This window comes from Trachypithecus francoisi, unplaced genomic scaffold (assembly GCF_009764315.1).
Source record: "Trachypithecus francoisi isolate TF-2019V2 unplaced genomic scaffold, Tfra_2.0 Lachesis_group14, whole genome shotgun sequence".
Classification (NCBI taxonomy): Eukaryota; Metazoa; Chordata; class Mammalia; order Primates; family Cercopithecidae; genus Trachypithecus; species Trachypithecus francoisi.
Genome location: NW_022681459.1, coordinates 7,869,036 through 7,895,566, shown reverse-complemented (window position 1 = coordinate 7,895,566; position 26,531 = coordinate 7,869,036). Strand labels below are relative to the sequence as shown.

Genomic DNA, 26,531 nt, shown 5'->3' with positions numbered 1-26,531 from the left:
ATGCTTTTCTGCAATTTTTATTACGTCTGCTCAAATATTTTCATATTGCACTTACTTGTATATAATTTATTCAAATTGTTTTTCTATATATTTTTTAAAAATTGAACCAAAACGCATTGCTGTATATACATTCATTCAAATTTATTTCATCTTGTTGTTTAGACATATCTAACATTATACACTAGAATACCACATACCTAATTCAAATTACATTACTAGAAATTTGTTCTTTTTGTTAAGCCTATTAATATTCACTGATGTATATGAGTTTCTTTATAGTGATACAATTATATGTTTTCTTCAAGTGTAGCTGTACACTACTTCATAAGCAGATGTAAATGCTAACTGAAGTCTGCATGTTAGAATATGGTATTTATAAGAAGAAAATAATACATGTTTTGCTGCAAAGCCTTATTAAAATCACTTTTAGTATATAAACATCTTCCCCCAAATAACTATCATAAAATTGTAAACTATTATCACATCATCTTTTAAAACTGATGACAGTTTTTTAAGTGAAAGGACTTATTATAGACTTCAAAATAATCGTTTATTAGTACATGATGTTTTAAAAAGACATATTCAATTTAAAAATATTATCTAGAATTATTTCAAAGATAATTTTTTAAAATGATTTTTGCAACACACGACTAGACTTTTCTGAAAATCTTTATTCAAGCTGTGTGCAGAAAAAGATTTCAGAAAGTTGTAAATGATTGAAGACCCACCTCTCAGCAAGCTCAGAAGCATCAAGGAAGATTTCTAACAGGCCTGATTATATTCTACCACCTACATCAGATGGGGAATAGAAGTATCCATTTTGCCTACTGCCCAGCAGGGACCTAGACTATTGCTCTCGGAGCACTAGTATGAAAAAATGCATTAGGTAGATCTTTAAAATGTCATTCAAATAAAAAATCCTTCAGATACACAGCGTTAAAATCTACAGATGCCAGGAACTGGTGGTATGCTGTTTAGCATTCTTCTCTACAATCAGAAATTGACTTTTGTTTCCAATTCAAAGACATTATCCAAGTAACCTTGGCTTTCCTTACTAATTGATTTATATGGAAAGCTAAACAGAAGAAAATTGAAGAAACACTCCCTCACTATACAATGTTATTAGAAAATCATCAACTAAAAAGTTAGTAAATATCTAATTTATATGAATAAAAACTATCTAAAATTTTTTAATATTTACTGAGTCAATTGGAAGACCTACAGAACAAGGAATGTTGCAGATTGAAGGAAACTTATTTATAAGTGGTGGACTTGTACCAGAAAAAGGTATAATAATTTACCTGCTATCACACAGCAGACAAATCAGTGTTACAACTACCACATAATACTAGTTCATTAAGCTCTATTTTATGTAAACTTGGAATGCCAAAACTATTATGATTAGGAAGACAGGAGTCATATTAACTAATTTGTTTTATGTAACTTACTCTATATGCAGTTGTATTTAATATCAAAATCATAATAATTTTTCTAAGTAACAAATATTTCATGAATGTGGATGTGTGTGTATTTTTGTGTTTTGCGTGCGTGTGTGGGTCTGTGATGTAATAAATACAGTAATTTCAAAGACAGAGGATCTCTATAGTACATACACACAAGAATCATTTCTGGACATTTGCAAAATAAAGCTCTTTAATCCCCACCGAAAGTTTAGTGTATCAAAAGATCTGAAAGGTAGGTGCAGTTATATCCTAGGGAGGGAGGCTCAATCAGGTTTACTTGTATACAGCTCCTTATGTGATTCTAATGTACAAAAGTGAGCTAGTCCCACTACGCCGAATATTAACTCACAGATCTAAATCCTAAACAAGACAGAATATCAGGGAAATCTAGATTATTTGAGACCCTCTAATGCAACATCACATCAAATGAAAATATTTTGTTTTAGACATTGATGATCTTGCAGATTATGCTAGAGAAATTCAAAGGAATAGACATTCTCTTGTCTGGAATGTAGTGCATTCCATTATCCATAATCTCTGATTGTTGGAAATTCTACGCGTTTCTGTGATTACAACCCTGTTGATGTACTACCATGCATGGTAAGTAAGCAATGTGTCTAGTTCGGCTGTATGTATGACTAAAATACCTGAACATATTATTGTGACTTCAGTTATTTGCTAAAGTATTTTATTAAGTTTATTTATTTATTTGATTTTTATAATAGGCCTCTCTCCTTGACATTTGTTCTTGGCTTTTTGTTCTCTATTATTTGGTTTTTTATTTGTTTAGAATCAAACACTAAGAATTGTCTATAACTGCATCCCAGAATGCACCTTCAGGGTCTGGTAAAAAGGTACAAATAAAATTCCTCATAAAAGTAATAAAAATAAAGTTATAAAAAATTTGCCCAGAAGTAAAACTACTCACAAGGATATATAAAAAAAGACTTATATACTGTCCTTCAATCTTAAAGACAGTGCTATAAATAAAATATAATATTATATTTTAGTTTTTCATTTCACCAGAGTTTTTTAAAAAGTGCAGATATTTGAAATGCTACAGACTCCATATTTTAAATCAATAATTATGGATTTGTTGGTCTCCTTTTGGTGATTTCTATTTGAAGCAGAATAAAGGAAGTTTAAAATCTGAAAATGCTCCCTATAATATTAAGTTGCTTCTAATAAAGTATACCATTACACATTTTTTAAGTTTTGTATTCTTTATAATCAAAGTCTAAGTAATTTTTGTCAGCCTGAAACAAATTACGAGGAGATATTTTCATGATATAGTTTGCAAAATACACTGAAAAGGAGGACTGTGAGGCAAACTCATCGAACGGGGTCGGAATAAGTGTAAAGAAATATGCCAAAGCTATATTTGTGACCTTGTGAAAGTCCATACTCAACACTGGTATTTTCTTTATGAAAACTGCATATTTCAAAAGTGTATATTCATCAAAAATGATTATTAATTTTAAATATAGTTTAATTTCATCTCCCCTCCTAAATTGTATGCACGATAAAGCAAGAAACATTTATTTATTTATTTATAGACGGAGTTTCGCTCTTGTTTCCCAGGCTGGAGTGCAATGGCATGATCTTGGCTCACCGCAACCTCTGCCTCTGGGGTTCAAGAGATTCTCCTGCCTCAGCTTTCTGAGCAGCTGGGATTACAGGCAGGTGCCACCACACTCTGCTAATTTTGTATTTTTAGTAGAGATGGGGTTTCTCCATGTTGGCCACATTTGTCTCGAACTCCCGACCTCAGATGATTTACCCTCCTGGGCATCCCAAAGTGCTGGGATTACAGGTCTGAGCCACTGAGCCTGGCAAAACTTGTATTTTTTAGTGCTACACTCCTTGTGTCTACATTAGCACATGCCAATATAAAAGTCTTCAATATTTGTTGATAGTTGTTAAGTGAATTGGGGTTAGTAATAAAGGAAATGTTAGCTACATAAATTCCTATGACTGATTAATTCACTGCTTATATTTTATAAAATTTATTTTCAAGAAGTTACATTTTCCTAAGAATAAAAAAAGAAAAACAATTTAACGTAATCTTCACATTTTATAAATAAAAATCATCTAAGAATTTTCAGTGGACAGTTAAATGTGATGCGAAAGTTCACTCCATTGTTTTCTGCCTTCCAATAAAACCGGTTTAAGTAAATAATTTGTAAAATATAGTGTTTGCATCACACTTATTCCAAAATTGACCACATAATTGGAAGTAAAGCACTCCTCAGCAAATGTCAAAGAACAGAAATTATAACAAACTGTCTCTCAGATAACAATGCAATCAAACTAGAACTCAGGACTAAGAAACTCAATCAAAACCGCTCAGCTACATGGAAACTGAACAACCTGCTCCTGAATGACTGCTGGGTACATAACGAAATGAAGGCAGAAATAAAGATGTTCTTTGAAACCAATGAGAACAAAGATACAACATACCAGAATCTCTGGGACACATTTAAAGCAGTGTGTAGAGGGAAATTTATAGCACTAAATGCCCACAAGAGAAAGCTGGAAAGATCTAAAATTGACACTCTAACATCACAATTAAAAGAACTAGAGAAGCAAGAGCAAAAACATTTAAAAGCTAGGAGAAGGCAAGAAATAACTAAGATCACAGCAGAACTGAAGGAGATAGATACAAAAACCCTCCAAAAAATCAATGAATCCAGGAGTTGGTTTTTTGAAAAGATCAACAAAATTGACAGACTGCTAGCTAGACTAATAAAGAAGAAAAGAGAGAAGAATCAAATAGATGCAATTAAAAAATGATAAAGGGGATATCACCACTGACCCCACAGAAATACAGACTACCATCAGAAAATACTATAAACACCTCTACGCAAACAAACTAGAAAATCTAGAAGAAATGGATAATTTCCTGGACACTTACACTCTCCCAAGACTAAACCAGGAAGAAGTTGAATCCCTGAATAGACCAGTAGCAGGCTCTGAAATTGAGGCAATAATTAATAGCCTACCAACCAAAAAAAGTCCAGGACCAGATGGATTCACAGCTGAATTCTACCAGAGGTACAAGGTGGAGCTGGTACCATTTCTTCTGAAAATCTTCCAATCAATAGAAAAAGAGAGAATCCTCCCTAACTCATTTTGTGAGGCCAACATCATCCTGACACCAAAGCCTGGCAGAGACACAACAAAAAAAGAGAATTTTAGACCAATATCCCTGATGAACATCGATGCAAAAATCCTCAATAAAATACTGAAAAACCGAATCCAGCAGCACATCAAAAAGCTAATCCACCATGATCAAGTGGGCTTCATCCCTGGGATGCAAGGCTGGTTCAAAATACATAAAACAATAAACATAATCCAGCATATAAACAGAACCAGAGACAAAAACCACATGATTATCTCAATAGATGCAGAAAAGGCCTTTCACAAAATTCAACAGCCCTTCATGCTAAAAACTCTCAATACATTCGGTATTGATGGAACGTATCTCAAAATAATAAGAGCTATTTATGACAAACCCACAACCAATATCATACTGAATGGGCAAAAACTGGAAGCATTTCCTTGGAAAATTGGCACAAGACAGGGATGTCCTCTCTCACCACTCCTATTCAACATAGTGTTGGAAGTTTGGCTACGGCAATCAGGCAAGAGAAAGAAATCAAGGGTATTCAGTTAGGAAAAGACGAAGTCAAATTGTCCCTGTTTGCAGATGACATGACTGTATATTTAGAAAACCCCATCATCACAGCCCAAAATCTCCTTAAGCTGATAAGCAACTTTAGCAAAGTCTCAGGATACAAAATTAATGTGCAAAAATCACAGGCATTCTTATACACCAGTAACAGACAAACAGAGAGCCAAATCACGAGTGAACTTCCATTCACAATTGCTTCAAAGAGAATAAAATACCTAGGAATCCAACTTACAAGGGATGTAAAGGACCTCTTCAAGGAGAACTACAAATCACTGCTCAGTGAAATAAAAGAGGACACAAACAAATGGAAGAACATACCATGCTCATGGATGGGAAGAGTCAATATCGTGAAAATGGCCATACTGCCCAAGGTAATTTACAGATTTAATGCCATCCCCATCAAGCTACCAATGAGTTTCTTCACAGAATTGGAAAAAACTGCTTTAAAGTTCATATGGAACCAAAAAAGAGCCCGCATTGCCAAGACAATCCTAAGTCAAAAGGACAAAGCTGGAGGCATCATGCTACCTGACTTCAAACTATACTACAAGGCTACAGTAACCAAAACAGCATGGTACTGGTACCAAAACAGAGATATAGACCAATGGAACAGAACAGAGTCCTCAGAAATAATACCACACATCTACAGCCATCTGATCTTTGACAAACCTGAAACAAGAAATGGGGAAAAGACTCCCTATTTAATAAATGGTGCTGGGAAAATTGGCTAGCCATAAGTAGAAAGCTGAAACTGGATCCTTTCCTTACTCCTTATACGAAAATTAATTCAAGATGGATTAGAGACTTAAATGTTAGACCTAATACCATCAAAACCCTAGAAGAAAACCTAGGTAGTACCATTCAGGACATAGGCATGGGCAAGGACTTCATGTCTAAAACACCAAAAGCAACGGCAATAAAAGCCAAAATTGACAAATGGGATATGATTAAACTAAAGAGCTTCTGCACAGCAAAAGAAACTACCATCAGAGTGAACAGGCAACCTACAGAATGGGAGAAAATTTTTGCAATGTACTCATCTGACAAAGGGCTAATATCCAGAACCCACAAAGAATTCAAACAAATTTACAAGAAAAAAACAAACAACCCTATCAAAAAGTGGGCAAAGGATATGAACAGACATTTCTCAAAAGAAGACATGCATACAGCCAACAGACACATGAAAAAATGCTCGTGATCACTGACCATCAGAGAAATGCAAATCAAAACCACAATGAGATACCATCTCACACCAGTTAGAATGGCAATCATTAAAAAGTCAGGAAACAACAGGTGCTGGAGAGGATGTGGACAAATAGGAACACTTTTACACTGTTGGTGGGATTGTAAACTAGTTCAACCATTATGGAAAACAGTATGGCAATTCCTCAAAGATCTAGAACTAGAAGTACCATATGACCCAGCCATCCCATTACTGGGTATATACCCAAAGGATTATAAATCATGCTGCTACAAAGACACATGCACACGTATGTTCATTGCGGCACTATTCACAATAGCAAAGACTTGGAATCAACCCAAATGTCCATCTGTGACAGACTGGATTAAGAAAATGTGGCACATATACACCATGGAATACTATGCAGCCATAAAAAAGGATGAGCTTGTGTCCTTTGTAGGGACATGGATGCAGTTGGAAACCATCATTCTCAGCAAACTATCGCAAGAACAGAAAACCAAACACTGCCTGTTCTCACTCATAGGTGGGAACTGAACAATGAGATCACTTGGACTCCGGAAGGGGAACATCACACACCGGGGCCTATTATGGGGAGGGGGGAGGGGGGAGGGATTGCATTGGGAGTTATACCTGATGTAAATGATGAGTTGATGGTTGCTGACGAGTTGATGGGTGCAGCACACCAACATGGCACAAGTATACATATGTAACAAACCTGCATGTTATGCACATGTACCCTAGAACTTAAAGTATAATAATAATAAAAAATTAAAAAAATAAAAATATATAAAAAATATATACATATAGCGTTTGCTTAAATCCACGGCAGGAACCCTGAACCATAAATGACAATATTAAATTGCAATAAAATATTTCTATGTATATAATACAGAATAATATAATTGAGAATAAAACAATAATATAATAATGATTGCAGCCGTGTTATAAGAAATATTTACATGGTGAGATATTTAAATTGTTAGAAATTTTAAAGCATCATATTTTATTCACGTACTTGTATTTAAGGAACTGCCTAACTTTATTACCGAGAGAAATTCCTTTTGAACTGGTATTTTAATCTGCAAAAATATTTTAACTATGTATTCTTCAGATCATTGTGTCTAAATTAATGGAGGAAAATACTATTTCTACACTATGGAAACAGCAAGGACCACTTTGGTAAAACCACAATTTATGTGTATCTGTGTGTGTTGATGTAAAGCTAATTGTTAAAGGTGACTATCCCTACTTTGAATTAAAATTAAGACCAGGAGCAGTGGCTCATGTCTGTAATCCCAGCACTTTGGGAGGCTGAGGTGGGTGGATCTCCTGAGGTCAGGAGTTCAAGACCAGCCTGGCCAACATGGTAAAACCCATCTCTACTAAAAATACAAAATTAACCAGGCGTGGTGGCACGAGCCTGGAGTCTGTGCTACTCTGGAGGCTGTGTCAGGAGAATCATTTGAACTCAGGAGGCAGAGGTTGCAGTGAACGGAGATCATGCCACTGCACTCCAGCTTGGGTGACAGAGAGAGACTCCATCTCCATCTCTAATAATAATAATAATAATAATAATACAATTCAAAGAAATATTTTCTCCTTCCTTCCTTCCTTCCTTCCTTCTCTCCTTCCCTCCCTGCCTTTTTTCTTTTTCTTCTTTTCTTTTATTTTTCTTTCTTCTCGCTTCCCCTTCCGCTTCCCCTTCCCCTTCCCCTTCCCCTTCTCTTCCCTTCCCTTCACTCTCTTTCTTTTTTTTTTTTCCCACAGTCTCAGTCTGTCACTCAGGCTGGAGTGCAGTGGCAGGATCTTGGCTCCCTGCAACCTCTGCTTCCTGGGTTCAAGTTATTCTCCTGTCTCAGCCCCCTGCAACCTCCTTTTCCCCGCCCCATCCTGAGTGGCTGGAACTACAGGTGCACACCACCAGGCTCGGCTAATTTTTTGTATTTTTGGTTGTGATGGGTTCTTGCCATGTTGGCCAGGGTGGGCTCGAACTGCTGGCCTCAAGCGATTCACCTACCTAAGCCTCCCAAAATGCTGGAATGACAGGCTTGAGCCACCATGCCCAGTAATGAAATAATCTTAAATTTCAATTTTAATACTTCTACTTATTGGAAGGAACAGAAGTTAAAACTGCACTCACAGTACAAAAATTAATGTTGGATCAGTTTATTTTATTTAATACAGAAAGATACATTTTCTCAATAAATGCAAAATAACAGAAAATACTACTATTGTGATTACAAGTTATGCAGGTGATCTAGCCTAAGACCAAGGCCAGCATTTTATTATTTCACTTTAGCAGAAAAAAGGAAAGAAATTTATTTTAAAGCTAATTTCACTGCCTTAATTATTCAGTTTATTGGCATCATCCTAAAAGAATCATTTAGCACTAAGGATTGGAATTAAATGAGTTTCTGTTACAATGATTTGTGAATAAACTCAGTACCCATTAGTGAAGTGAAGCATATTTTTTACTGGAGAAAAGTGCATGGACCCACAAATAGGAGGATGGAAAATGGGTTCTATCCTAATTAAAACATCTTCAAACGTGTCCCACTCAATATTTCATAGCTAAATTTTGTATCACATTAATTTGAAATATATTTGGACACAAAAGCAGAATTTATAAAAATGTGATCTGTGGGCCGGGCGCGGTGGCTCAAGCCTGTAATCCCAGCACTTTGGGAGGCCGAGACGGGCGGATCACGAGGTCAGGAGATCGAGACCATCCTGGCTAACACGGTGAAACCCGTCTCTACTAAAAATATACAAAAAATTAGCCAGGCGAGATGGCGGGCGCCTGTAGTCCCAGCTACTCGGGAGGCTGAGGCGAGAGAATGGCGTAAAAAACCCGGAGGCGGAGCTTGCAATGAGCTGAGATCCGGCCACTGCACTCCAGCCTGGGCGACAGAGCGAGACTCCGTCTCAAAAAAAAAAAAAAAAAAAAAAAAATGTGATCTGTGAACCACTGGGGGAGGTTAGGTAATAGTTTGAAAAAAAATTTTTATTGTATATTTTGTATTAATTTTAATGTGTATTTAAAAATATAACTGGCATATGTACCATACTTTTAATTTCATTGATCATTTGGGTAAAGATAAGAATAAATAAAAACAATTCAATTTAAAGAAGAAAGAGGACATGTGACAGTTCAGGCAGCACATGAATACAGAAAAGAGATGAAGCTAATTATCAAATGACTGAAGTTGAGAAATGCTGCCTTAAGATAGTTATAATTTTATAATTTATTGCTGTACATTTCAGATACTTATTCAATGCAGAGTGGGATTAATTTCTAATGGATGTAGGTCTATTTACTAGGTAGGACACGTACAACAGGAATAAAATAATTATAGATTCTGTATCTTAAGAGATGATAAATGATACAAGGGAGATGTCATCTGCTAGCTGATATAATAAGCACTTTATATTTATGACATAAAACATTCTATTCACATACATAAAATTACTTACTGTTATGTTTGTCATTTTGTAAGAATTCTAGAGGCAAAATCACTCCCTCGGTAGAACTTTTTACTTCAATTTAATACTAAAATTGACAAGTAACATAATATTTTTAGACAAATCTAAAAAAACCAGTTTTATCACATGATATATAAACATATTTTGAAAAACGGATGAAGAACAAAGCATTCTTCAATAACTTGTTTTGTGGAGCAAAACGTGTTCTTTTTTTCCTACCTTAATGCCTTATTTAGGTACTTCTTAGAATGTTGAAGGATCTCCAAATCAGTATGTACTGTTATAAAATGTGAAAGGTGTACAATGGCCCAAAGAAGGAAAAAACTGACTCACTTCCCGCATAGGAAAAATCTGGAGGTGTTAGGCCAGACAGATGTGAGAGAAAGGGAAGAAAAAGATGATGATATAAGAAATCTATATTTCTAACCTGATTTTGTGTCTCATAGGTAGAGACCGTCCTTCATCACTTAACAGCGGCCTGAGAATCTATTCTCATTTAGCACAGGACCCTAGGGACTTCATCTGCACTCCCCTGCATGGATGGAGATTGAAGGCAAACACAAGGCGGTGATGACAAGAGCCAAATGCAGACTTCCGACATTGTCCACTTCCAAGAGAAATGTGATATACAGTCACAAGGTCTGGAATTTAGTGTGGCAAAACCTGATATATGAATCATTGAATTAATATTGCTAGAGATTATTTTAGAGCAAACTTTGTAGCTATGATAAGCAAGCACAATCTCTGACAACTAGGGGTAGAAGACTCAGTCGTTTTTTAGATGGTATTCCATCATCAAGTACATATGACTATGCTTAAAATTTTTTATCTAGTCTCTTGTGTGACAGCAATCATTGAAACGCAGTTAACATATTAATATTTCTTTAAGAAAAATTTAATTGCAACATAACAGTATGTATAATGTAGAATGAAGATAAGATAACTCCAAGAATAATGGAAAATAACACTTTCTAGCCTGGCCAACATGGTAACAGGGTGAAACCCCATCTCTACTAAAAATACAAAAATTAGCTGGACGTGGTGACAGGCACCTGTAATCCCAGCTACTCGGGAGGCTGAGGCAGGAAAATTGCTTGAACCTGGGAGGCGGAGGTTGTGGTGAGCCGGGATTGTGCCACTGCACTCCAGCTGGTCAACAGAGTGAGACTCCATCTCAAAAAAAAAACAAAAACAAAAACAAATACAAACAAAAAAGCACTTTCAAGTTGTTTGGCTTGTATCTGAGATATTGTTACATGTAATCTCATTTCATCTTCAGAACCCTTTTTCAGGTAGGTCTTCTATCCTGATTTGTACATGCAGAAACTGAATTCAGAGATAAGAACTAACATGGTCAATGACACACCAAAAGCAAGAAAGTCAGAATTAAACTTTGATTTTGTAACACTTTCCATGACTTCCCATTATAATTCATCAATATCTGTGATTTCTATGTATACTAACATTTATTGATCATGAAGAATGATAATAAGAGATGATCTAAATAAATTTTGGGGCCAGGCAAGGTGGCTCACGTCTGTAATCCCAGCCCTCTGGGAGGCTCAGGCAGGTGGATTGCTTGAGTCCAGGAGTTCATGACGAGCCTGGGAAACATGACAAAACCCTGTCTCTACAAAACAACAACAACAATAACAGCCAAATAAAAAATACAATAAAATAAAAGCCTACAAAATTTAGCTGGTCATGGTGGCACGTGCCTGTAGTCCCCCTACTCAGGAGGCTGAGGTGGGAGGATGCTTGAGGCTGGGAGGTTGAAGCTTCATTGAGCTGTGATTGCATCTCTGCACTCCAGCCTGTGTGACAGAGCAAGACCCTGTCTCAAAAAAACAAGCAAACAACAACAACAAACCAGCTTTGGTTCAAAAACAGATGAGAGCCTGTAATCCCAGCATTTGGGGAGACTGAGGTGGGAGGATCACCTGAAGTCAGGTATTCAAGACCAGCCTGGCCTATATGGTGAAACCCTGTCTCTAGTAATAATAATAAAAAATTAGCCGGGTGTGATGGCGTGTGCCTGTAATCCCAGCGACTCGAGAGGCTGAGGTAGGATAATCACTGGAACCTGGTAGGCAGAGGTTCCAGTGAGCCAAGATCGTGCCACTTCACTCCAGCCTGGGCAACAGAGCTAGACTCTGTCTCAAAAAACAAAACAAACAAATGAACAAATAGATGAGAGATGTTCATATAAAGTGGCAATATTTAGTGGGTGTTCGTTATGTGACAAAATTATGTTAAAACACTTTGAACATACAATCTCACATATATCTCAGATCAAGGCTTTGAAAAAAGCATGGTTTAATTTAATAAAGAAAGGTTTTTAATAAAAACAACAGATTGCTTAGTATGTAGAAGACAATTCAAAATTTTGATTTATGGCTATTTCATATTCTGGGGAAAGAGCTTTGGTTTGTCTTAAGCTTTATTATATACTTTTAAATATTACAACTAAGTACACAACATTAATTAAAGATGTCACGGTTTCCAATTTGTATACACAAGTGCATCTTAGGAAAATGCCAAATTATGACAAAAAGATTAAGCTGTTGATTTAATATATTTTTGGATCACCCTACTACTGTACATCAATTATATTTTAATGGAAATATCGCCAATAATATTTGAGTTATCACTAAAATAAATTGCCTAGAAATTTAAAATAAACTAATAATTAAAAGTTAGTGACAACTAACTCAATAAAATACAGAAAAAATTATCTTGAAATAATATTGGATAATAGAATTTTTTTTTTTTTTTTTTTTTTTTTTGAGACAGAATCTCGCTCTGTTACCCAAGCTGGAGTGCAGTGGCATGATCTCCACTCACTGCAAGCTCCGCCTCCCAGGTTCAAGCCATTCTCCTGCCTCAGTCTCCTGAGTAGCTGGGACTACAGGCACCCGCCACCACGCCCGGCAAATTTTTTTTTTTTTTGTATTTTTAGTAGGGATGGAATTTCACCGTGTTAGCCAGGATGGTCTTGATCTCCTGACCTCGTAATCCACCCACCTCGGCCTCCCAAAGTGCTGAGATTACAGGCGTGAGCCATTGCACCCGGCCTGGATATTAGAAAATATTTCTAAGGAAAATAGATATGCTTATATGTATATCTGAAATTGATCTGAACAGGTTTAAAAATTACATATATTATTTTACATGTACATAAAATGCTTTGGATTACAAATAACAATAGTCATTAGTTTAAAATAGATCTGTTTTTAACCACTGTGAATTCTGTTGTTGTTTCTGAATGATAACACATTATACAAGGCTAGTTTATGCCGTATTCATATGAACAGTTCAACAGTTCAGTATCTTCCTCAAAGCAATGAAGGGTTATTAGCATCAGAAACCAGTAGAATATTAGAAATTTCATACAAAAGGCATAATTTTTTCCCGGTAGCATTTATGTGAAATAATATAATTCTATTTGAAGCTGTCCTAGATTGTAGTATAAAATTGTGCCCAATAATAAAATAAAAACAATTAGGAACACATAGTAGTTAGTGAGTTACAGTTATTAAAACTTTAACCCATGATCGTCGAAGATGAATTCTGAAAATATTTATTTACTATCTTAATCATTTATTTTACAGTGAGAATAGTGTTAAGATTCTAGATTTTTTTAATTTTTAAGTTTTGGGGTATGTAGTAGGTGTATGTTTTTGTGGGGTAAATGAGATGTTTTGATACAGGCACGCAATGTGAAAAAAGCACTTCAAGAACATGGGGTATTCACCCCCTCAAGCATTTATTCTTTGAGTCAAAATCCAATTACACTTTTTGAGTTTTTTAAAAGGTACAATTAAGTTAGTATTAACTATACTCACCCTGTTGGACTATCAAATAGTAGGTCTTATTCATTCTTTCTATTTCTTTTGCCAATTAACCATCCTTACCACCCCCCACCTCACTACACTTCCCATTATCTGGTTACCATCCTTCTATGAGCTATGTCCTTGAGTTCAATTGTTTTGATTTTTAGATCCCCAAAATAAGTGAGAACATGTGATATTTGTGTTTCTATGCCTGGCTTATTTCACTTAACACAATGATCTCCAGTTCCATCCGTGCTGTTGCATATGACTGGATCTCATCTTTTTAGGGCTGAATAGTACCCAACTGTGTATATTTTCTTTATCCATTTCATCTCTTGATGGACACTTACGTTGCTTCCAAATCTTAGCTATTGTAACAGTGCTGCAACAAACATAGGAGTGCAGCTATCTCTTTGTTGTACCGATTTCCTTTCTTTTTGGCGTATGCCCAGCAGTGGGATTGTTGGATCACATAGTAGCTCAATTTTTAGTTTTTTAGATGAACCTCCAAACTGTTCTTCATTGTTATTTTACTATTTTATCTCCCCACTCAGAGTGTACAAAAGATTCCCTTTTCTATACGTCCTTGTCAGCATTTCTTATTGCATAGTTTTTGGATATAAGCCATTTTAATTGGAGTGAGAAGACATCTCATTGTAGTTTTCATTTGCATTTGTCTGAGGATCCATGACGTTGAGCACCTTTTCACATATCTGTTTGCCATTTGTATGTCTTTTTTGAGAAATGTGTATTCAAATATTTTGCCCAGTTTTTGATTAGATAATTGTATTTTTTCTATAGAATTATTTGAGCTTTATATATATTCTGGTTAATCCCTTGTCAGATGGGTAGTTTACAAATATCTTCTCCCATTCTGTTCCTTGTCTCATCACTTTGTTGATGATAACCTTTGACATGCAGAAGGTTTTTAATTTGATGTGATGTTTTTAATTTGTCCCACTTGCCTATGTTTGCTTTGGTTGCCTGTGCTTGTGGGGTATTGCTCAAAAAATTATGCCCAGGCCAATGTCCTGGAGATTTTCCCCAATGATTTCTTGTAGTAGCTTCACAGTTTGAGGTCTTAGATTTAAGTCTTTAATCCATTTTGATTGGATTTTTGTGTTTGGTGAGAGACACGGGTCAAGTTTTGTTCTTCTGCATATGGATATCCAGTTTCCCCAGCACCTTTTATTGAACAGACTGTCTTTTCCCCAGTGTATATGATTGGCACTTTTGCTGAAAATGACTTGACTGTAGTTGTGTGGATATGTTTCTAGGTTCTCTATTCTGTTCCATGGGTCTACGTATCTGTGTATACCAGTGCCATGATGCTTTGGTTACTATAGCTCTATTGTGTCATTTGAAGTCAGGTAATGTGATTTGTCCAGTAGTTTTCTTTTTGCTTAGGGAAGATTTGGCTATTCTGAGTCTTTTGTGGTTCCATATAAATTTTAGAAAGGTTTTTCTATTTCTGTGAAAAGTGTCATTAAATTTTGAAGGGGGATTGCATTGAATCTGTAGATTGCTTTGGGTAATATGGACATTTTAAAATATTGATTCTTCCAATCCATGACTATGCAATATTTTCCCATTTTTTGGTGTCCTCTTCAATTTCTTTCATCAGTGTTTATAAAGTTTTCATTACAGATACATTTCATTTCTTTGGTTAATTCCTAGGTATTTAATTTTATGTGCAGCTATTGTAAATGGGATAGCTTTTATTTTTCACATTGTTCACTGTTGACATATTAAAACGCTACTGATTTTTGTATGTTGATTTTGTGTCTTGCAACTTTACTGAATTTATCAGTTCTAACAGTTTTCTTGTGAAGTCTCTAGAGTTTTCCAAACATATGACCACATCATCTAAAAACAAGGGTAATTTGACTTCTTCCTTTCCAATTTGGATATCATTTATATCTTTCTGTTGTCTGATTGTTCTAGTTGGTACTTTGATTATTAAGTTGAATAACAGTGGTGACAGTGGGTGTCCTTGTAATGTTTCAGATCTTAGAGGAAACACTTTCAGTATTTCTACATTCAGTATGACACTAGCTGTAGGGCTGTCATATATGGCCCCTATTATTTTCACATATATTCCTTCTATCCCCAGTTTTTTTGAGGGTTTTTATCATGAATGGATGTTAAATTTTATCAAATGCTCTTTCAGTATCAACTGAAATGATCATATGGTTTTTATGCTTCATTCTGTTGATATGATGTATCACATTGATTGATTTATGTATGTTGATCCAGGGAAAAATCCCACTTTGTCACGATGAATTATTTGTATAATGTATTGTTGAATCTGGTTGCTAGTATTTTGTTGAGGATTTTTGCATCAATATTCATCAGACACTTTTTTTGATGTGTCTTCTTTTTAAGTATGAAAGTAATACTGGCCTCATAGAATGAGCTTGGAAGTATTCTTTCCTTCTCTATTTTTTGAAATCGTTTGAGTAGGACTGGGATTAGCTCTTCTTTAAATGTTTGGTAGAATACAGCAGTGAAGCCATCAGGTTCCAAGCTTTTCTTTATGCAGGCTTTTTATTATGGCTTTAACCTCATTACTTGTTATTGGTCTGTTCAGGTTTTGGCTTTCTTCCTGTACCACACTGTTTTGGTTACTATAGCTCTGTAGAATAATTTGAAGTCAGGTAATGTGAATTGTCCAGTTTTGTTCTTTTTGCTTAGGATAGCTTTGGCTAGTCTGAGTCTTTTGTGTTTCCATATAAATTTTAGAAAGTTTTTTCTATTTCTATAGTGAAAAATGTCACTCAATTTTGTTTATGTGTAGGTCATATGTGTATAGGAATTTGTCCATTTCTTCTAGATTTTCCAATTTATTGGCATATAATTGCTCATCAGTATCAGTTGAAATGTCTGCTTTTTCATTTATAACTGTATTTACTTGTATCTTCTTTGTTTCTTAGTCTGTCTAAAGTTTTGTACATTTTGTTTAACTTTTTAAAAAAGTAACTTATTGTTTCATTGACCTTTTGTATTTTTTTCATTCAATTTCATTTATTTCTGCTCTGTTCTCCATTATCTATTTTCTTCCACTAACCTTGGGTTTGGTTTGCTCTTGCTTTTCCATTCTTTATGATTTATCATGCGATGGCATATTTGAAGTTTTTCCTCTTTTTTTGATGTAGGCTTCTATAGCTATAAAATTCCCTCTTAGTACTGCTTTTGCTGTATCCCATAGATTTTTGTATTTTGTGCTTCCATTATCATTTCTTTCAAGAAGTTTTTAAATTTCCTTCTGAATTTCTTCATTGACACACTGGTCATTCAGGAGCATATTGTTTAATTTACATGTATTTGTATACTTTCCAGAATTCCTCATTATTAATTTCTAGTTTTGTTGCATTGTGGTCAGAAAGGATGCTTGATATTAATTTTTAAAGTATATTAAGACTTGCTTTGCAATATAGTATATATCCTTGAGAATGATCCATGTGCTAAGGAAAAGAATGTGTATTCTGCAGTCATTGGATGAAATGTTCTATAAATATTTACCAGATCCATTAGATCTATGGTGCAGATTACATCTGAAGTTTCTTTGTTGATTTTCTGTCTGAAACATTTGTCCAATGCTGAAAATTGGGTGTTGAAGTCTCCAGCTATTATTGTAATGGGACCTCTCTCTTCAGCTCTAATAATATTCCCATTATGTATCTGGGTGCCCCCATGTTGGGTGCATAGATATTTATTTATTATATCCTCCTGCTGAATTTACACACTTGTCATTATATATTAACCTTCTTTGTCTTTTCTTATAGTTTTTGTTTTGAAATCTATTTTGTTTGACATAAGTATAGTTACTCCTGTTTTTTTTTGGTTTCAGTTGGCATGGAATATCTTTTTCTACACCTTCATTTTCAGTCTATGTGAGTCTTCATAGATGAAGCATGTTTCTTGTAGGCAATAGATCAATGGGCCTTGTTTTTTCATCCATTCAGCCAGTCTATGTTTTTTGATTGGAGAGTTTAGTCCATTTATATTCAGTGTTATTATTCGTAAGTTAGGACTTACTATTACCATTTTGTTGTTTTCCAGTTGTGTTGTGGTCTTCTCTTCCTTCTTTCTATCCTTCCCGTCTTCCTTTAGTGAAGGTGGTTTTCTCTGGTGATACAATTTAGTTTCTTGCTTTGTATTTTTTGTGTCTCCACTGTATGTTGTTTCAGTTTTAGTCTTTCAGATAACATCTCATAACCCATTATTTTAAACTGATAATAATTTAACACTATTTGCATAGACAAACTAACAAACAAGCAAAAAGAAAACTAATAAAAACTCTATGCCTTAAATTTGTCCCCCCCACTTTGTAACCTTTTGTTGTTTCAATTTATATCTTCTTGTACTGATTCTCTTGAAAAGTTGTTGTAGTTATAATTTTTGATTACTTCATTGTTTAATCTTTCTACTTAGGATAAGAGTAAATGGTACATACCACCATTACAATGTTATAATATTCTGTGTTTTCTTGTGTACTTCCTATTACCAGTGAGTTTTGTACCATCAGGTAATTACTAATTGCTCATCAATGCCATTTTCTTTCTGATTTAAGTACTTCCTTTAGCATTCCTTATAGGACAGATCTGGTGTTGATGAAATCCCTCAGCTTTTGTTTATATGGGCAAGTTTTTATTTCTCCTTCATGCTTGAAGGATATTTTCTCCAAATATACAATTCTAGGGTAAAAGATTTTTTTAGTATCAGCACTTTAAATATGTCATGCCACTCTCTCCTGGCCTGTAATGCTTCCACTTAAATGTCTTCTGCCAGATGTATTGGAGTCCCATTGTATGTAACTTGTTTATTTTCTCTTGTTGGTTTTTAGGATCCTTTCTTTCATCCATGGCCCTCCCTCCTGACCTATAAGGTTTCCACTTAAAAGTTTTCTGCCAGACATATTGGAGCTCCACTGTAAGTTATTTGTTTATTTTCTCATATTGCTTTTTAGGATGCTTTCCTTTATCCTTGACCTTTGGGAGTTTCAGTATTAAATGCCTTGAAGTAGTCTTCTTTGGGGAAACCTTTTGGTGTTCTATAACCTTCCTGTGGTTAGATATTGATATTTTTCTCTAGGTTTACGAAGTTCCTTATTATTATCCCTTTGCATAAACTTTCTATACCTATCTCTTTCTCTACCTCCTTTTTAAGGACAAGACTCTTGATTTTCATTTTGAGGCTATTTTCTAGATCCTATAGGCATGCTTCATTGTTGTTTATTCTTTTTTTTTTTTTTCTCCTCTGTGTATTTTCAACTAGCTTGTCTTCAAGCTGACTATTTCTTCTGCTTGATCAATTCGGCTATTAAAGGACTCTAAGGCATTCTTCAATGATTGCTGCATTTTTCAGCTCCAAAATTTCTGCTTGATTCTTTGTAATTATTTCAATCTCTGTTAGATTTATCTGATAGAATTATGAATTCCAACTATGGAATGAATTCCACATGAATTCCAATTATGAATTCCATTTACATGTTATCTTGATTTTCTTGAGTTTCATCAACACAACTATTTTGAATTCTCTGTCTGAGAAGTCACATATTCCTATTTCTCCAGGATTGGTCTCTGGTGTCTTATTTAGTTCATTTGGTGAGGTCATGTTTTGCTGGATGGTGTTAATGCTAGTAGTTGTTCTTCAGTGTCTCGTTATTAAAGAGTTAGGTATTTATTGCAGTCTTCACTGTTTGGGCTTATTTGTATCCATCCTACTTAGGAAGGCTTCCCAGATATTTGAAAAGCCTTGGGTGTTGTGATCTAAGTTGTATTTGCTTTAGAGGGACCCAAAGCCCAGTAATGTTGAGGTTCTTGCAGACTCATAGAGGTAGGTACTGCCTTGATCGTCTTGGACAAGATCTGGGAAAATTATCTGTATTACCAGGCAGAGACTCTTGTTCTCTTCCCTTACTTTCTCCCAAACACAGTCTCACTCTATTTTCTGACTCACATAAAGCTGGAAGAAGAATGACATAAGCCCTCCTGTGGCCACCAGCAGTAAGGCTGTGCTGTATTAGACCTCAAGCCACTAGAGCCCAGACTCACCTAAAGCCTGTTGTAACCTCTCCCTGGCTACTGCCTATGTTCGCTCAAGGTTCTGGGGCTCTACAATCAGCAGGAGGCAAAGCCAATCAGGCCTGCATGCTTCCCTTCAGGGAAGCGAGGTCCCCCTTGCCCCAGGTGGGTCCAGAGGTGCTCTCCAGGAGTCAGAGACTAGAGGTCTAAAACCTTAGAAGTCTACCTGGTGTTCCATGATACTGTGGCTGATCTGGCACTCAAACCACAAGATGCAGTTCTTCCCACTCTTCCCTTGCATTTCCAAAGGCAGAGGAGCCTTACCCTGTAGCCACCACCACACCAGACCACAAGGAGTACTGCTAGACTACAACAATGTTCCCTGAGGCTAAGGTGCTCTTAAGTCAGCTTGTGGTGAATGCTGCCTGGCCTGCACTCACATTTCAGGACAGTGACCCACAGCAGGTCCAGAAATGGCATCCAAGAGTCAGGTCCTGGATTGGGAGACCCTAAGAGCCCACTTCATGCTCTACCCCCTGTGGCTGTGCTATTATTTGGACCCAGCAAGTCTCAGAGGCTTTACCAAAGCCCTTGATGTAGTACCCGGGTATCACTGTGGATTATTCAGGGCCAAGGCCTCTTTAGTTATCTGGTGATGAATGCTGCCAGGACTGGGTCCTTTCATGAAAACCAGTGTGTTCTCATCTGGCCCAGAGTTTGTCTATTATAGAAGCACCATTTGGGAGATAGGACATGGAACAACGTCTTCCTAACTCTGACCGTTGCCCTATCTTGCTGTGGCAGAGCTACTATCCGAGTCCTCCCTACTCTTTCCTTTCCTCTCACAACCAGAAGAGGTCTCTTTGGGAGCCACAAGCTCTGCAGGCTGGGGTTAGGGGAGGGATGATGACAGCACTCCTTTGGCCACCCCAGCTGGTATATCAGTATGTCACATTCCTCCCCACTCCACACCAGTCCACTGTCTCATGGCCCAGTTCAGCACTAGGACTCTCCTAAGAGTTGCAGTCCTTATGATCTAGACTTCCTTTAAAGTTTACTGGGAGACACAGAGCACTTTGTTCCTCACTGGTGAGGTTTGCAGGCACCCAAGTTTGCACTGCTGGGATAGGTGATTCCTTTCGGGCTAGGGCTGGTTTAAATGGTCTCTCTGTGGGTAGGTGTCAGCTGAATTAGGTCTTGTTTTCCTTTCTGCTCTAACAGGTCAGGACTGAGTTCACTGCCTCAAAATTGCTATGTTCTCTCTCCCCCCGCTCCCAGAGAAGCTCTCTACACCATGTCAAGGTTGCTGAGGGTGGCGGAGGTATGGTGTTGTTGATTCAGGACTGTTTTTTTCTATCTCTTCAGTGACTCTTTCAGCAATATGAAGTTAAAACCAAGTACTATGAGTGTTCACCTGCTTTTTGGTTCTTATGAAGGTGTTTTGTGTGTGTGTGTGTGTTTATTTGTGTGTGTGTGTATAGATGGTTGTTAACTTGGTGTCCTTGGAGGGTTGGGGAGAAGATCGGTGGAGGCTTCTATTCTGTCATTTTGCTCCCCCTCCCATACCTCTAGATTGTTTTATATGGCATGGGCTTTCAAACATTTTGGTAGCACCCATTATATGAAGTAATTTTTTACATATACCTATGTTAACAAAAACCAGTAAATAGTTTTGGTGTTTACTGAACATTATAAATAGTTTAAAATAGGTAATATCAGATTATAAATAAGTTTAAAAACAAAGTTTCTTCTGACTTTTCAATTATATTTGATTAAACAGAAATATCATTTAAATTCATATGAGAGTGCCAGCATACACTTTAGTAGAATTCTGAAGCCCTTGCATGAGCATGCACTATGCAGAGTGAGAAACCACTGTTCAAATCCTGGCACTGCCACTTACTCCCTGTGTGACCTTGTAAAAATCCCTGAATTTTCCTGAGCCTCAGTTTCCTCATCTGCAAGCCTGGGAAAATGCTTGGACTTAAGTCATGGGAATATTTTGAGATAAATTGTAGATGCATTTTCAAAGATGACCTTAACAATATCTCCTACTCTACATACTCATCTATAATATGACTATGAATCCTTCCCCATCAAGAGGAGTGCCTAATTCCTCTCATGTTGGATTAGAGAACCTTATAATTTGTTTGTAACCAATATACTGTGGCAGAAGTGACAATGTGTGACTTCCAAGACTACGTCAGAGTAGACCAGGTAGTGTCTGTCTGGCCTGATTCTTTTGAAATGTTCTCTGTGGAGAAAGCCTGCTGCCACAAGAGAGAGCAGACTGCTCTGAGCCACACTGGAGAGGCTTCATACAGGTTTTCCAAAAACAGCGCCACCTGAGCTTGCAGCCCACAGTCAAGACTGAATGCTAGCCATTTAAGTGAGCCATGTTGGCTTCTCAGCAAAGTTGAACCTTCTCATAACTACAACTACAAGCAACACTAGTAGCAACATCTGATACAAGCACATTAAAGATTCCAACTGATAACCATTGGGCCAAGCCTTACTCAAACTTCTGATGCACAAAATCAAAAGTGAGAGAAAATTACTGGTTTGTGCCATTATATTATCAGGTCATTTACTATGCAGTACTAATACTAGAAGATACATCGAGATAGTTGTGTATATGGTGATTTAAAGGTTATTAGCATATTGTTAATTGGGCAGTGAATGCTATTCATGAACTCTTAATCTTTTATTCCATGGGGAGGAAGGTCTTCTAACATACCACAGTTGGACTCTTCAAGTCCCTTACTTATTTCTCCCATGGGAAGTTAAAAGATATCTGATTGGTAACTATGGAGACACAAAAAATTAAATACACTTCCTAACCACTCCTTTTTTTTCTTTTCAGAAAGGACCATCCCAAAGAGACAATGGGCTCACCATTGTCTCCCTTGGTCAAGGTTATCTTAGCATGTCTTCTCACACAGGGGAGGGCTGTAAGTCTCATGCTACTTGGGACTGTGTTGAGTATGTTTATTTAATTCTTGAACTCAGTATAAGAGCATTCACTTATCTATACATTTAAGTCACATGGTATTTTATCCCCATTTTTTTTTTGTCTTAACTGGTGATTGAGAAGTTAGACCAAAAAAAAAAAAAAAAAAAAAAAAAAGTTAATTGAGACCTTCCCTCTTTGAAAAATCTAAAAGAATGAACATATTTGCTAAATACAATGCCATGTTGTTGGATGAAATTATTAGTTTTTACTATATGACATCAGTGATATTTCACTATTTTTGACCTATATATTTCAGTTTCATCAAAACTTGACTGATAGATGCATAATGAAATTTTAGTTTAGTTTAGTTTTATACTTCCCAAGCCCCTATCAGGTGTCAACTAATTGGTTAAGATCATTTTTCTGTTGAAAATATTAGCTGTTAAATTTCATCCTTACTTGAAATTGTTTCCCAAAATATGGCCTGAAGACTAATAGTATCACACCAACTAATGAGTTGATTTAATATGCATTCCTATACCCTGGGCTACACATACTAAATCAACTTTAAGAAGTGGAAATCTAGAATCTGCACTTTGATAGTCTTCCCAAGTGATTCTTATGGAAAGTACAATCCCATGCTACTTTCCATGATAGGAATAATATGATCTCATCAAATTTAATCAAACCTTAGGTGTTATACTTTATGGAGGCAACAAGATAAACCATGCTTCAGGTGTGACTTGACCATTGTCATATGTAGTTTCATTTTTAATCTGTATTATATGAGGCCGTACTGTAAATTTGTAATATGACAAAGTAAAATTTGTAAATTTATACTGTAAATTTGTAATATGACAAGGTAAAAACTAAAGTGTATTGGATATTTATAATATGGTAAATATTGATATGCATTTGTAATGTACTCATCTTCCTTATAACAAGCGGGTAAATATTATCAACATTTTATAGATGAAAAAAATCATATTAAAAATTCATGGCCGGGCGCGGTGGCTCAAGCCTGTAATCCCAGCACTTTGGGAGGCCGAGACAGGTGGATCACAAGGTCAGGAGATCGAGACCATCCAGGCTAACTCGGTGAAAACCCGTCTCTACTAAAAAATACAAAATAAAAAAAAAAATTAGCCGGGAGAGGAGGCAGGCGCCTGTAGTCCCAGCTACTCGGGAGGCTGAGGCAGGAGAATGGCGTGAAACCGCGAGGCGGAGATTGCAGTGAGCTGAGATCCGGCCACTGAACTCCAGCCTGGGCGACAGAGCAAGACTCCGTCTCAAAAAAAAAATAATAAAAAAATAAAAATAAATAAAAATTCATATTAAAAAGAGTTCAAACAACACTGACAATGTTATTTGGACTCTTTGAACTCAATTTTATCATGCTGAGGCATCATAAATGACAGAGTTGAGATTCAAAACTAGATTTAGTTTACTTCAAAGTTTAGCTCAATCACTTGATTTGTGAATTATGCTATTCAAGAAACAGGAAATATGAGGGGAAAAGAAGCTTACTGGAGGATAGAAATAGGTAGAGGATCTTAAAATATATTTGGAGAAATATAATAGAAATACAATAGACTTAATTTCTTTATTGACTGGATTAAACTTGTGTAGAAAAGCATATTTGAGATTCTATAATTTTTTTTGCAAAGAATCCAAGTCAGATTTTCTTAAAACAAGATGTGTTTTTTAATATACTCCTTAGGAAACAAAAGCTTTAAGATTATTTTTCACAGTTACTACAGAATAAATATGTATGTGTAGTTTGGGGTGGCCTGGGGCATAGATCCAAGAATAAAATATAACAGCTTTCTTGTTACTTGATGACATTTTATTAATAAAATAACTGAGTATAATTTATCTTTCATTCTCTGCATAATATGTAAAGTAACATTCATTAAATGAAGAGTAAAAACTCTCTTTGAGAAGATAACTTTTAAGAATTTTAAAGTAAGCTGAAAAATAATTAGAAAACAGCATTAGAAATATGGAGGTATGATAAAAACAGTCTAAGGGCATGAAAGTAAATACTTTTGAGTGAGGTAATCTAAATAAATGTGCAAAATTGAAACATAAAAACAGTCCTCTATGGTTTCAGATATCTGATTGTATTTTTTTAATTTCACAGAAATTTAATTCTTTTCAGATGTGGCAACTGTGTCATAGTAACATACATGATTTTCTCTTAAGAATATATTAAAACGAACTATAACTTTTATCTGGGTTGCTGAAGATTATGATTGTCATTCACATTTTATAAATTTGATTTTCAACTTGAATATATAAAATAAGTATGTCAAAACAGTACAATTATCAAATAGACATAATCTCTGAAAATGCCATTAGGAGGAGAAAATGAGACAAAAAAGAGTAATATATATGATAACACAGTCTTCCAAAAGGAACGTAATAAATTGACCAGAGAGATTACTTTTTTGGTGAATTTATGGGTTTAGCCAGTTGTTAAATATAACATGATGGGATGGACTGACGTAAAGTGTACTATGGACAAACATTTCTATTTCTTTTTTTTTTTTTTTTTACTATTAATGCTAATAAATCAAAGTCATATTGAGGTGTATGAATACTTTAGAAATCGGACTCTTTACCTAAATAAAGTTAATAATGAAAAAAGTTTAAAGGAGGTTTCTCTTTAACATTGAGTAGAGAAAAGCAATGTAATACCCTAATTTTATAATCTTCACTTATGTGAAATTGCCAGTTCTATCATTTCAATATTTCACCATCTTTTCCTTTCTCTTTTGTTTGTATTTGAAGTTTGTATGAATAGTTGTGAAAGAGAATAGTAATTAAAATCCATGAAGTATAGTGAAACATATAGTAATGTTTCATTAATTTCTAAGCAAGTTGAATGCATTCTGGTTAAAGGTCATGACAATGATGTAATTTGTTTGTACTTATTTCTCTACATTAGATTCTAAATTATATGAAAGCAGAACCTACACTTCTACTGCAGAAAGACAATTCTAAAGGGTAAAGCATTGAATGACAGCCAGATTTCTTTGAATTTAAATTACTTTTTGCTTTAGTTTCAATAAAACTTTATTTACCAAAACAAGCCGGAGGCCAAATTTGCCCTATGTACTGTAGTTTGTTGACACCTGTCTAAGCAGAAAACACATTAAATTAATTTGAAGTAAATCTTCTTCACAAATCCCTTCCAATGCTCATCACTCACCAGAGTATTTTCTAAATATAGAATCATTTCTTTACTAAACTGAAACTGCTGAGGTTTAAAGTGGAATGTACTGGTTTGTAAATCTTTATTCCTGTTATTAAAATGGCAATATTATTTGTCCTAGCACTTTTCTCATGGTCAGTGAATTTGCAAAGGCCAGATATTTATACAGCAGGGGTTAAAACTGCAATAACATATATTATAGATTCAATGTATAACAAAAGTCCAGTTAAGCAACATTAATAATACCAATAGCCTAAATGTTTGTGACTTAATAAAGAACATCTTTAAATTTTTCACATTGACATTCCTCCCCCCGCCAAAGTGGTAAGGCCGACATTGTGTTAGTTACCTTTTTAAAAATTAAACCATTTATTTGATCCTACAAGTTACTAGGTACATTGAAGACTAATTTGAGATTTAATGATATTGAAAATACTGAAATTGTATGGTAATGGAAACATTACATATTGAGATGTGGTTACCTTGTCGCCTTCAGTGAACGTGAAGCCATCCACAGCTCTCTTCCAAGTGATTTCTGGAATAGGCTCCCCTTCTGCATCACATATGAGTGTGACTTGACCATTCTCAAATGTAGTTTCATTTTTAAGCTGTATTATGTGAGGCTGTACTGTAAAGAATATATATATTACTCAATCGGTAT

General features: G+C 35.6%; 1 protein-coding gene across 4 annotated transcripts in view; it reads right to left on the bottom strand.

Moving 5' to 3' along the window:
• NCAM2 (neural cell adhesion molecule 2) overlaps positions 1 to 26,531 on the bottom strand; it is a 572,054-nt gene that overhangs the window by 183,801 nt on the left and 361,722 nt on the right. For all 4 annotated transcript variants that reach the window (XM_033232201.1, XM_033232202.1, XM_033232203.1 and 1 more), the window contains one exon: positions 26,353 to 26,498. In XM_033232201.1, coding sequence (XP_033088092.1) covers positions 26,353 to 26,498 — 146 coding nt within the window. The remainder of the gene's footprint in view (positions 1 to 26,352; positions 26,499 to 26,531) is intronic.